We start from the raw sequence: 13,879 nt of genomic DNA, 5'->3' as shown, positions 1-13,879 counted from the left end.
GGTCTCTGAAAGCTTATGCACCCCTTCCAGAAATGGCTCTGCCATTGTCTCCCTGCTCCCTCTCATCTGCCTCTGCCTTCCTTGGGCCCCTGGTCCAGACAGCAGATTCCATCACTTATGCTCTGCAGTAAGGATGGTCTCCATTCTCCCCCCAGAACCCACAGGGACTGTGTGGGGAGCACTGGGTGCTAAGCAGTAGAATGCCAGAGATGAATTCCTAGCCTTCAGAACACTTTTTTTTGCTTTCCCCCACGAATACAAAGAGACTGGATATTATACAGTATTATTCACCCACTGTTATAGTTCATGTATCTTGGGTTAATGAGGCATTTGTGAGCTGTCCTGGGGAGGCTGGTCTTCTTATATACCACGTTTCCAGGGGAAATACTTTGTCAATTGTAAGACTTTCTTTCAAGCAATCTTTGGAAACTGAAGGCCGCCCTTATAGATTCGAAGGAAATGCAGAATTCTTTGCATACGTAAAGTTAAATACAAATAACAAAAGACCTAATGCCTACTCAGTGTTTTACTTTTTATTCAAGAGGCAAATTAATTAAAAAGGATTGTAAATACAGGAGAGCAATTTGAATTTTGAAGGGCTCTTAACAAAATAGATGTTTGTTTTTTTTTTTTTTCTTTCACTTATATTAGAGGTTTGGTTAAAAAGTGCACTGGAACTACCAAGAAAGAATAGTCATCTCACAATGATCACCTACAGCTTTTCTTGAAACATTAAAAAAAAATTTGCAATGATGAAGTGCACCCAATAGGGAAGAGACGTAACAAAACATCTATGGGATAGTTGTGGTATAAAGACACATTTCTTCCAATAAGAATCTGATTTTGAGTGGCTGAAATATGGGGGATTAGAAATTTGCATACACTCTCGTCAACTGAGGCAACAGTTGAAGTCAGGGGGGGGCTCTTGTCCTCCATGGGATCTGACTCCCGCCATGTTAAAGGTTTCCAAGATGGTGCATCCAAGTGTGCAGACAGCAGGTCGCTAACGCATTCGCAAGCACCATCAGTATGAGGAGATCCAAACTCTGGATTCAGAATGAAATGGAGAAATAGCCTTGGTGAAGCTGGAGAAGTAGTCAGAGGCTCAAAAAAGGGCACGTGCAAGATCGTTTACTTACAGTGGATTAACAGAACAGAGGTTGCTGAAATAAAGGAAAGCACCGAACTGCAATGGAATCTGGGGAGGGAGGAGGAGTGCACGCTCTAAGCCACGTGTGCAGAGACCTGGCGTGGAGGGTTCTCGTGTCGTTTGTATCAGCATCCTGACAAAACGTTCTCTCTAGTCTGTGTGCCAGGAAAACCTGGAGACTGGAAGGGAAAGATCAAAAGGATGACAGGCCAACAAAACGCCTCCTCCTTGGTTCAACAGTTGAGAGATTGCTCAATAGGAAACAAAGCCAATGTTGGCAAGTCGGCAGCCCTCAGGAGCCAAGTGTCAGCAGGGGGACAGAGGTCAAGGTTCTTCTGTGACCTCTCCCAGGAGTGAAGAAAAGGACGCTACCATAAAGGTCAGCTGAGGTTGATGTTGGACATAAAGCTGGTCTATGCCCCTGAAGGAAGGATTGGTTCTTTAGTTACAGATCTTCTTTTCTAACTTATGATGCAGGAGATCCCATTCAGACATTTGCCGAGAGAAAAATCATTGGCGAGAGGCCTCTGGTTAGAGCCTGGCTCCTACCTGTGATACATACAGGAATCGACTGACATTCGGATGGGTCATTTGTTTCTTTTGTTAATTACTGGGAAGGATACAAACCATTCCCCGGGGGGGGGGGGGCAGGTACAAAGACAACCCATTAAAATAGAAGAAGAGCATGGCCCAAAGAAGAAACAAAGTTAAAATAACCTAGAGCAAATTTTAGCAAACGCTGCAAGGAACTGTCAGAGATTAGAAAAAAAAATACCTGCTGCATCACTGTTCCCGAGTCATGACCCAGCTTTGCAGACAGCTCTCTGACTCATCACTGTCTTGAAAAGAGAACCTTCTGTACCCGGTGGTTTTAATTAGGACTCTCACTGTAGGCTGGTTACATTTCAACACATCAGTCTGATTCCTTAACTTTCATTCACTTTTGGTTATGAAAATAGTCTCATTCCAGTTTCAAAGAATGAAGTCTATCCAACTTACAACTTCGGTCTTGGCTCCCTCCCCCTCCTCCGATATCCCACCCTCCCTGAGGACTGGACAAGTTACCAGCTTCCCCGGGTGCGGGGAGCAAGCTTCCCACCTTCCACCTGCCACCTTTTTCTTCCAGTTTTGTTGGCGGGGAAGAGGGGGAGAAGAGAGGTTTCTTCACATAAAGGCAGACCCCAAGGCCATCTTTTTTTTTTTAAGTTTTATTTATTTATTCTGAGAGAGAAAAAGCGTGAGTGGGGGAGGGGCAGAGAGAGAGGAGAGAAGGGGAATCCCAAGCAGGCTCCGTACTGCCAGCGTGGAGCCCGATGCAGGGCTCGAACTCACGAACTGAACCATGAGATCATGACCTGAGCCTAAGTTGGATACTTAACGGACTGAGCCACCCAGGTGCCCAAGGCTGTCTCTGAACGTTGGTCTCCGTCTGTGTGGCCCACAGCTATAGACCGTGTGTGGCAGGTGGCTCTGTCCCCCACTGCACCTCTGATGCCCATGCCTTCCTTCACCGCGTGCTGTCTCTTCTCTCCTGCCATAGTTGGCCTTCCTTGAAGGGACCTTAAACTAGAGGAAACACAATCCTTGCTCCTTAGATCTGACTGACCCTCTGTGCTCTCTCCTACCTTGTGCTCTGGTGGCACCAGATAAGTCACCAGCTTTGAAGCCAAGCTGATAGCCAGTCTGGAAATGAGACGTGAGTCTTCAGTTTTCACTGCCACCTACAAACTATGGGCTGTTCCCGTCCTATGTCCAGTCTTTTCCCAACATGCTTTGCTTCTCTTTCCCAGGTCTCTTGTTAAACTGAAAAAAAAATTTTTTTATTAGTTTTATTTATTTTTGAGAGGCAGAGAGAGACAGAGTGTGTGGGGGGGAGGGGCAGAGAGAGAGGGAGATACACACACAGAATCCGAAGCAGGCTCCAGGCTCTGAGCTGTCAGCACAGAGCCCGATGCGGGGCTCGAACCCACAAACCATGAGATCATGACCTGAGCCAAAGTGGGATGCTCAACTGACTGAGCCACCCAGGTACCCCTTTTGTTCAACTTCTTAATGGAAGAGGCCATCAAACCAGTTTTGTGTCTACTGCGGGAGTTTCCTGTCAAGAACTGGGCCCTCTTTGAACTGGATTCTGGTAAAGATCGACTTACTTCCTAATGGGGGACCATCCCTGCTGCTGTGTCTATTCGGTGACCCCTGGGGCCAGCAGAAGGCACTTATCAGGTGAGTCACACAGAACTGTCACACTGATGTCTGATCCCTTGACACCGGGGAGGAGAGACCTTGGGCCAGAGAAGCCCTCGGTCTCCTCAGCACTTGGAAAAAGTCACCAAGGCCAGGACAAACCTCTGGATGGGTGATGGGGGCTGTGACAGGCGCAAATTTAGGAGGAGTGAGAAGAGCTCAAAGGGCCAAGAGATGGAACCAGCAGGGCAGAGAGGCAGAAGCACAGGACGTGGATGGAAGATATGTGGCAGGGACGGACAGAGGGCCATCGAGCCCCAGACATCCTGGCCATTTCCTCAGGTCCTATTTGCCCTTAAGTATGGAAGGCCACTGCACCGCCACTATTTGGTGCCTCTGGATGCCTTTGTCTCTGCTTCTCCCCACACTTTCCAAAAGGCCGCGATTCTGACTCAGCGCCCCCAGCACGGGGGCATGGCCACCAGCTGGATGCAAACGTCTGTGCGATCGTATCTGTCCTTCTTAGCTGTAGTTCTGTCCCAGCCTGTTAGCAATACTGTCTACTTGCCATCTATGCCACTGAGGATGACCCATGGGCCTTTCTGCTGGAAGCACTGGTCCAAAAACTCACGATTCCCCCTCTTCTATCCCTTGTCATGTGTGAAAGACCAAGCCTTCGTGAAAACGAAAAACATGTATGTTGGGCTGTCTTCATTCATTCAGTCCCAGCTTCCGGGCGCAGCAGTGCTCGGCATGGGTCCTATACCGCCTCTCCTGTGTCCACAAGAGCTGAAATCCCTGGGAAGCCTGAACTTCTCCACGGAGCCAACTCCTCCCCATGACCCAGAGCCAATCTCCGTCTTCTGACCAGTGCGCCCAGCCCTTATCACACTCTGTACTCTCTCCTTCCGCCATGGTGGTATTTAAATGCAACGAGATCATGGATCACTCTGGAAACAGGTCTTACAGCTCCGTGTGTTAGGGTCACTGTCTCTCCCTTCTTCTTTATGCAGACCCACCACCTGTCACTCAGCTGTTTCCTGCCGGCTGCGTGCATAGGACACTACTACTTTCCCAGTCACCCACTCCTCATGCTCCCCCTTCTGCCTCCGGGCCACTTCTCATACTGTTGTCCTGGAAGGTCACCGTCCGCCCCCTCCACCCCTCCCACTCACTGCGATTCTAAGTCTTTGTCCTTGACACTAGAGTCCTCTCAGAAGCTACCCAGACTTCTTTCAGATCTAGTAAGTCACTCTGTTTTTATCACACTTTCTTAACCACTTTGCGGTCACTCCAAGAGGCCACCTGAGGTTACCTTCCTCCTTTTCTGACTGCCTCTTACAAGCACACCCTTTTACATGTGCCGGGGCAATCCTACCCACCTCATTTATGCACTCACCTTCTCCCGATCTTTCCTATCACCAGCTACCCTCTCCTGTGGCCATTTAACGGATTCCAAAAATCTCCAAGCATTCTTTCTTGAAATGCACTACTTTCTCAACCACTCTGCCAAAAAGCAGGCCCCGGATTTCTCTTCATCGACGGTAAGACCTTCAGCTTGCCAGACCTATGTGACGCAGCCCTGGACTGAGTTACCTCTCTGATCTCATCTTCTAGCCCTCTCTCTAGGTTCCAAGCACACTTCTGGCTGCTCCTCATTATAAGTTGGATTGTGCCAGCCAAAAGATAGGTTAATCCTAACTAATGTGACTTAGCGGGAAACAGGGTCTTTGCAGATGTAATCAAGTTGAGATGAGATCATCAGGGTGGGCCCTAATCTAATATGACTGCTACCCTTATAAGAGAGGGGAAGAAACACACAGATTCACATACAGAGAAGGCCCTGGGATGTCAAAGGCACAGACTGTAGGGATGTAGCCAGAAGCCGAGGAATTGCAAGGATTGAGGGCCACCACCAGAAGCTGGAAGAGCCAAGGGTTCTTCATTCTACCCAGAGTCTCAGAGGAAGCCTGGCCCTGCCGACACCTTGATCTTGGACTTCTGTTGTTTTAAGTCACCCTGTTTGTGGTACTTTGTTACAGCAGCCACAAGAAAGTCCACAAACAAGCACACTCCTGTCTTGGGCTTATCTGGTTTCTGCATGGAACACTCCTGCTCAGAGAGCTGACTCCATGGTTCTCTCTCTCTCTCTCTCTCTCTCTCTCTCTCTCAGCCTTCGGGCACTGCTCCAGCACCGCTTCTCAGAGATGACCTTCCCGATCACCTTCTGTAAGACTGCAGTGATCCCTGCCTCCACATGCCCTCACCCCTTACCCTAGTTCCTATGCTGTGTTTTCTTCATGACACCATCTCACACGTCCTAGATTTCCATCTTTGTTCACTCTTGCCTCCCAGTGGCTCACCTGAGTCTAGTGTGTTCACTGCTGGGATGTCAGGGCCAAGAACAGAGCCTGGAACTTTACAGCTGATCGGGGAATATCTGCCGAATGCACGTACTCCTGAGTTCCACCTCCACACAATATCAGTGTGTGAAGCATTTGGACCCGTTTGTGTGTTGTTTTATGTTGCCACGCGAAAATGGTTCTTTGATTCTAACTTCCTAAAGGCCCCGTGGTTGAATCCACCCGTTTCAACAGTGGCTTGGCATACAGCCACACACAACATGTGCTTTCCATTTCTTTAGTTGACAACAGTAGATTTCAAAATGTGAATGGTAAAAATACAAGTAAAGCAGAATATATAAACCATTCTGTCTCTAACACTAGGAGACTGGTTTTACATTTAACAGTTTGGAAGAGACTTCCTTAGTTTATATTTTCAACATATACTAACAATAACCCACTTTCCTTAAGCACTTATGCTGGCTGGCGGTCTATGTGCCTCCTCGCTGCAGTGATGTGGATTCTCCGTGCCATTTGATGGTCTGGGAGTCTGATGCTCAGAGAGGTACAGAAACTTGCCCAAGATCCCAGAGCTAGAAAGCAGGAGAGTCAGGGCTCAAGGGCAGGCAGCCTGGCTCCAGAGCCTGTGTTTGTAACTCAGTGGTACACTCTCGACTCACATCTAGCAACTCATAGAGGCTCTTTCTTTAAAAATGCAGAACAATTTATGATGAAGAAGACAAGAAATGGCTCAAAGGTAATCAACTGAAAAGATGGATTGCACCTCCTCTCGAACTATATGAGGTAGAAAGAACCAGGATAAAATAGAAATGATGAAGGTCTTTAAGTGTAGTAGACAGGAACAAGTCAATTTTTTTAACATATGGAATGTTCTAAATCACTCTAAATAAAATAAAAATTACGGGGGAGGGGGATGGTATGGGTATACACAGAAACCAATTTCTTTCTTTCTTTTTTTGAAACCAATTTCTATGTTATCATCACTCAAGAAAGATGGTGCCAATTTGGAAAAACAGGTTAGTGTAAATGGTACAAACACATTGAAACTACATGGATATGTGTATGCATGTGTGTGTGCACACACATGCATACACACACACACACACACACACACACACACACTCCAAAGGACTGATATCCCCAAATCCAAGCCGTCTTCCCATTAATTCTAAGTGGGTATGGCGGCTTAGGCTATATTCTTCTTGCAACTTCTAATTTAAAATTCAGTGTAATCACTTTAGGAAGCAGGCAGTTTTCTCTGACTCCACAGGCTGGCTTTTGAGCATTTGGTAAACACGCTCACAGGCTGGGGATTTGTGTCACCACTGTGCTTAACACACGGTGCCATATTACCTGGTTTGTATGCTGTTTGTCTGGTAGGTTGTGGGTTCCTTAAAAATAGGATCTATATATTATTAATATTCAATTCCCCTACCAACCTAAAATAGGCTTTGATAAACTTTTTTTTCCCACTAGAACTGAAAATGCCATTTCTTTAAAAACAACACCAAAAAACACTTGATTGGAGCCAGGATGCTAAGGCAACTTCCCAGAGGTGTGTTGGGAATTAGGAAAGTAAAATCAGCACTGTTTTCCTAGAGCAATCATGTTTATTATCAAAATGTGTGTTTAATATGCAAGATCTTCAAATACTTGGGGTGCAGATTTGATAGCTGAAGCTAAATTCTCATATAAAAAGAGGTGACCAGGGGCGCCTGGGTGGCTTAGTCAGTTAAGCATCTGACTTCAGTTCAGGTCATGATCTCACGGTTTGTGGGTTCAAGCCCCATGTTGGGCTCTGTGCTGACAGCTCAGAGCCTGGAGCCTGCTTCAGATTCTCTGTCTCTCTCTTTCTGTCTCTGTCTCTGTCTCTGTCTCTGTCTCTCTCTCTGCCCCTCCCCTGCTCACACTCTCTCTTTCTCAAAAATAACTAAAATTAAAAAAAAAAATTAAAAAAAAGAGGTGACCAGGTCAAAACCCTAAAAATCTTCATTAGCAGTGGTCAGCGGCCATTTCCATCACAAAGAAATGAATACGGCCAGTTAATAACAAAGTTCTACTAATACAGCTCCAGTTTTGTTTAAAAGGTATGTTGTTTAAAGGAATGGTCCCATGTTTAGAAGAAAATACATCTTAAAATTATTTTAACACTTAAATACTTATTAATTTTAAACTTCCACTAAATTTAATTCCTTAGTTCATCATAAATTAAAACAGCTAATGTTTTTTAATTTTAAGAAGAGTCCTTCTCACTTGAAACTGTGAAAATAGATTTTTTTTAATTTCTAGGAGACATATTATCTTGAACGCTGCCCTACATCATACATATTATGCTCATTTTTGGTGCATGATTGTCCACGTGCAAGTATGGGGTGTCTACGTGGGCACCTACCTGTCCTAACGTGTGCATGGGCAGAAACAGGGGGACAAAGCAGGAGGGGCAACATAAAAAAACTCGAATCATTAGAATCCATGAGAGGCACCTAGTATTATCCCCGAGTCGATGGATAATCTTAATATTCTTAACTGGGGAGCGCCCAGAAGGAATGAAGAAAGTATTTATGAAAAATACTAAAAGATTATCACCCGGGTACCTCCTAAAAGATGCCGGTGATACACACACATGAGCAAGTTTTCACATCAAACAACTCCAGAGATTATGTACAGCTCAATTTACTGTGACAGTCCCAACAATCTAGGAGACAATGTACACCAGACACAGTTCAAATAGTACTGACACCCGTCGGTGCCACTGATACCCCTGCCCTGAAGCAGGAGGGCAGCGACGTATCAGATGTTCATCGGTCTGTGAAAATGAGCTGCGCAAACTCAGTGTGTTTGTGGCAACAGCCCAGACCCTATCTATTCTTACCCTTTTTCCTTCCCAGGTCTCTTTAGTTGTTCCTCAACCACTTCTGTTCTGATCTGAGGTCTTGTTTGTGGAGCACCCTCCTGTCTCATTTGTAACTGAACGCTCTAAGCCGGGTCCCCCACTGGCCCGCAGACTCCAGCTCGGTCCCTGGTGGTTGCCAGCCGCCCTCCCCAGCTCCTTCCCTGGGGCGCCACCCCCTCCTGGGAGGCTGCCACCAATCCAGCAAATCCACTGGTCACCAGACCAGGAGGAAAAGTTAGAAACGGGGCTTTCATCTGCTGATTTATGGAAGCAAATTCTCAACTTTGTGCCTATAATATCCGGCATCATTTTGAACAGCACTGAGCTTCTTGGCTTCATTACACCAAAACTGTACCAAGCACTGGAATGAGGAATGAGAAAGGCATGATTTATGACCCTCCCCATATAGGAGATTTAATTCTGCCTTTTGCTCAATGGTCTATCCATTGTGTGAGCAAAGTCAATACTAATAATGAAATGCAGACTGAAGGGCTAAATCAATTCAATAAAATGCAATAGAAAGACTGGGGGACTGAGTACGTTGGAAAGGCGAGTGCCTGCAGGATTAGTATTTGAACAACAGGTAATTACAAAAATCAATACTTGTGTACGAGAACATGACAGGCAGCCATCCGTCACGAAGGGAGAACCATTACTATTGGCTTGGGCCCTGAGTTAGGATGAGGGAGCAAAACAGAACTGTGCAAAATCCCTTCCAGAGGTTGTGTGTGTGTGTGTGTGTGTGTGTGTGTGTGTGTGTGCGTGTGTGTGTACGTATGTGTGCTCCCCACGTGAGTGAAGGAGCGAGACAGGGAAACTCAGATGGCTCACTCTGGGTTTTATTTAGGCACGTGCACTGTCCCTGTCCACCGTGGTGGCAGACTGTGCCCTCGGTCCTACACCACTCTTCCCTTCCTCCCCATCCCAGGCTCCCGGGGACCTGGCCAACGTTACCCTGAGGTCCTGGCCACATCTGGAATCTTTGGGGGTGCAGTGGAGCACTGACACCCACCGGATGAGCCCCTCCTCCGAGAGCCAGTTGCTGGAAGATCTCCAGGCAGTGAGAGGGGACACAGGCACCCACGGCAAATTAGGAAAATAAGCACACGTACACATGCAGACATATATATATACATACGATAAAATAACTTGTATTTTAAATAGAGTAAAATAACTTAAAATGAACATCGAAAAGATAAAATAAAGTAACTTGAATGTTCTAACTGTTCCTGGCCAAAAAAGAATATGAATGAATGAATATGTTACCACTAAGTGGCCAGCATACATTAAGTCACTTAGCCCCACACAGACTCCAGAGTACGGTGTCTCTATTTTAAGGGCTGAAGGACAATCGGCTTGTTCCAGGAGGCACAGCTGGTGAGCAGGGAAGCAGCACTGGGAGGTGGATGTGTCTATTGGACGCCGACTCGTGTCCCGGTCCCCCGCCCCCCACGCCCCCGACATCGTGCCACCTCGGATCCACCGCGGGGCCGAGAGGTGCGTCTGATGGGGCCACACCCAAGTCTGTGGCCAGCTGCCAGCAGTCACTGCTGTTGAGAGGCTTTGGCCAGTCCAAGGAGCTCTCAGACAGAGCCAGTGGGACCAGCGACTTCACACTTCCTCAGGCCATGCTGTCTGTTCTGACCACACGACCCTTTATAATAAAGGTTCAGACTCCGCTTTTGGATGTCTGGCTTCTGACTGCTTTCAAGCCTCCCTCTCCTGCTCTGCCCACCTCTGAGCAAGGTGATATGAAAGCTTGGATGCCTCCTCTTTTGGCATCAGCCAAAAGACAGCCATCCCCTGTCCACACCTGAGAACCCTCACACTGGCTCCACCCCATAATCACCACAAAAACTCAAGCCAACCCCCTTTCCTACTCTCAAGACGTTTTCAGTCCCACTTAGGAGCCATGCCGACCATCCCAATAAGCCTCGTTATGTGAGTCACCCAACTTTCCGTACCCTCCAGGTGTATCACAGGGCGTCATCAATCCTGAGATCGGAACCACACTCCTGCTTTTGGGGGCGTGCATCACAACACCCCTGATCCAACCTTACGTGAACAACGGAATAAAATGCTTCCCTGGCCTTTAAAGAAGCCCTCAAAGTGGTGACCTTGAAACAAATGATGGGCTGTAATCCCCTAATCAGAAATCTGTCCTTCATTTTGAGTGACTCTTTGGTTTTCTATTAAAGGCATAGAAGGATTGAGAGAATTTCCATCGGGGACAGAACTCAAATTTAACTTTGCTTTATTTGTAGATCATTTTATATAATTTTAATAGTATTTTTGGCATTTTTAAACTTATCTGGATGAACAATATTTTTCTTTATGTGACCGTTGACACCACTGTTGACATTTGGGACTGGATAACTCTTTGCTGTGGTTGCTGCCTGGTGCATGTGCATTTTAGGAAGTTCTGCAGCATCCCTAACCCTACCCATAACATGCTGTTAGCACCGCCACGGTCCTCTCCAATTGTGACAACCACAAGTGTCTCCAGATGTTGTCAACTATCTCTTGGGAGGCAAAAATCACACCAGGCTGAGAACCACTGCCCTTTTTTCAATCCACAAAGACACGTGACCTTTCTGCTAAGTCCTCTAAGTCCCAGTGGAAGATAGAAAGAAATGATGAAAAGCCATTAGGCTATATCCATCCTAATGCAAGCAAGCAAAATCTACAATAAATTGCAATTATATCTCTAAATTTCTTGTTTCCACTCTGAAACCGATTTTGACTGATCCCCAGAACTGCTCCCATGCTAGGGAGATGGCTCTTTATAGCTTACCAAATTGTTTTAAAACATTTGATTACTCAGCAGCTTAATGCAAATACTTGTCCCTTGTCTAAAAAATCAGAGTGAGCTACGCCGACCACTGTGATTTTCTAGAAATATCACGCAGCACAGTGTATATACAAAGTAGTCCAAGAACACAAAGCATGTTGACAATTGTTTACATAATGGGTGCAGACAATATATTCTTTCCTGGATCACATCTACCCGTGTTATATTCCCTAGTAATTCTGTAAATGGCTCAAAATCCTTGATTGTAACACAAAGCTTATCTATTGTCTAGAGTTCTCATCCTGTAAGTGAGTTTTCCAGAAAGGAGAGATGATGTCATAGGTGACTGCAGTAATCTTGTAAGTTGAGGAGACAACGTACAATGCTTTTTATTTCTTGAAGATTTAGAGGCAGAGATCACTCCAGGGATGATATTGGGAAGAGGAAGGCAAATCTCATGAAAAGTCCAGCGTTTGACCATTTTGCCTGTGTTAATACTAGAAGGTATCTTTGGTCATCTACTTCTCAGTATCCAAATATTAAAAAAGAAGACTATGCATACACACGCCAGTTAATCAGAAGGTGCCATTTCGGTCTTACATATGGATCTAAATTTTGGAAACCTCACTTTGGTTTTCCTATTCCTTTCCCCTTTCAACACTACCCTATCGACCTCGGTGCTGACGAATTTACCACCAGTCGCTTAAGAATCCAAGCAGCGCTTACCTCGGCTTTAATTTTATTGTCTCCGAAACAGAGGTGCTGTAAGTAGGCTGCAGCATTAGACTGGACTGAAGGAAACTGGTGTTGTAACATCTGGATCACTTCCGGTAGCTCTGGGTCTCTCCATCCAAATTCTCTGAACAAGGAGAAGGCAGGAGAACATGAGAGAGAAATCCTACCACAGTGTTAACACGCGCTTAACCCATTTATGAAACGTACTTGAGTTTACACGGAACTATTTCACAAATAGCCGGTCTGGTTTTCATACACGCACATTCACTTAAAAGACTCTGAAAAGACGTCCTTAAGTTGATGGCTTGGAGGTGCGTGTATGTATACACGTACGTATGTATGCTGAACACACACACCCTATACATATAAAACCTTAAATGTATCAACTGAAGTTACATGTTTATGAAGATTGTGAAAAAAATGACTTAAAGTGTCACATGATTTTATTAATATACACATTTTTAATTTGGGCTTAAATGGAGAATTTACAAGGTCACATTGGTTTTCTAATATATTGTTTCAACAGTCTGATTCAAGTACAGCATTTAGCTAAATTATCAGACAAGAGAAAATATAACTGGATGGGGTCCAATCCAAAATCCAAAATGTTGTGATAGAACCTGATGCCTTCTTTATTATTTTCTGACTATTATTACTGTTACTGTTACCATCATCTCTTCTTTAAACGATTCTCCAGAGGGAAAAGTGGAGGAACAAGAAGAATTTATAAAAGGAAGTTCAAGAGTTGGGTTTATTCATACAATGTTAATATATATTTTTTCACTGTACATTTTTCTCCTCCATTCTTCTTTTCACATCTGAGCTACTCCAAGAAGATGGTTGTTTATTTAATTTTAAGAAACATGCTCTGAGACATTTAAGTCCACCCTAAAACACAAGACTGACTGTACCATGCAAATGAATATTGTTTTATGAAGTCAATCGGCTCAACCAGCTAGGACATGGGGCTAACAGGGCCAATGGCATGGATTCTATTCCTGTAGCAGGGAACCCATTTTTAACAGAGAAATAAAAAAGCAACCTCTGAGACCGCAGATAAAAAGGTGACCCCACGTGCCACAAAAGGGTACTATTTATCCAAAGGATAGGGTGAAAGACAAACGAGATAGCTTGGCAATAACCACTCTACTCCCAGAGAAACAGCTCAAGAGCATCCATCCTGTTGATGCTGGGTCAGTGCTGTCGTTGGAGAAGAGGAGTCACAAAAAAATGGGGCAGAGAAGGAACAGACAAAGGTTAAAAGCGTCCTCGTAGATTCTAACCTGTTCTCTTTATCTTTCCTTTATCACAGCCCATAGAGGCTGTCAAGCAAACCTTGAAACGTGTTAGCACTCCCTTCACGGCTCTGAAGACAATCGTCAATGGGATTCCTTTTGAGTTAGCTTAGTTCTTCTTGGCAAGATCAAGCATTTGATTTAATGTGCATTAAGTAGTTAATAAATTTGACATAAAATTTTAGGTAGCCACACATATTTTCAAAAGAACAGATAGTACAGTAATACATCTGCTACAAACTACCCATAAGTGATTGCTGGTAACAGACAAATTATTACATTTTTTTTGGCTGTGTGATCAAAGCAGAAATTACAGATTAAAAACACAGGAAGCTTGTGTTACTTTAAGTTTAATGTCCTTCTCTCGCATGATTCTAAACCACTTCTGCAACATCGAGATAGCACCCACAGCCCCTCTGCTCAGAATAGCAGCCAAGTAAAATTGTGTTCGTTGTTCAAATGAAATAA

General features: G+C 45.0%; 1 protein-coding gene across 1 annotated transcript in view; it reads right to left on the bottom strand.

Annotated features, from left to right (window-relative positions):
- CTNND2 (catenin delta 2) overlaps positions 1-13,879 on the bottom strand; it is a 938,499-nt gene that overhangs the window by 241,331 nt on the left and 683,289 nt on the right. The window contains exon 11 of the mRNA XM_049648272.1: positions 12,108-12,240. Coding sequence (XP_049504229.1) covers positions 12,108-12,240 — 133 coding nt within the window. The remainder of the gene's footprint in view (positions 1-12,107; positions 12,241-13,879) is intronic.

This window comes from Panthera uncia, assembly GCF_023721935.1.
Source record: "Panthera uncia isolate 11264 chromosome A1 unlocalized genomic scaffold, Puncia_PCG_1.0 HiC_scaffold_17, whole genome shotgun sequence".
In the NCBI taxonomy this organism is placed as follows: domain Eukaryota; kingdom Metazoa; phylum Chordata; class Mammalia; order Carnivora; family Felidae; genus Panthera; species Panthera uncia.
The sequence above is the reverse complement of the archived record's forward strand: the minus strand, read 5'-3'. Positions and strand labels throughout refer to the sequence as shown.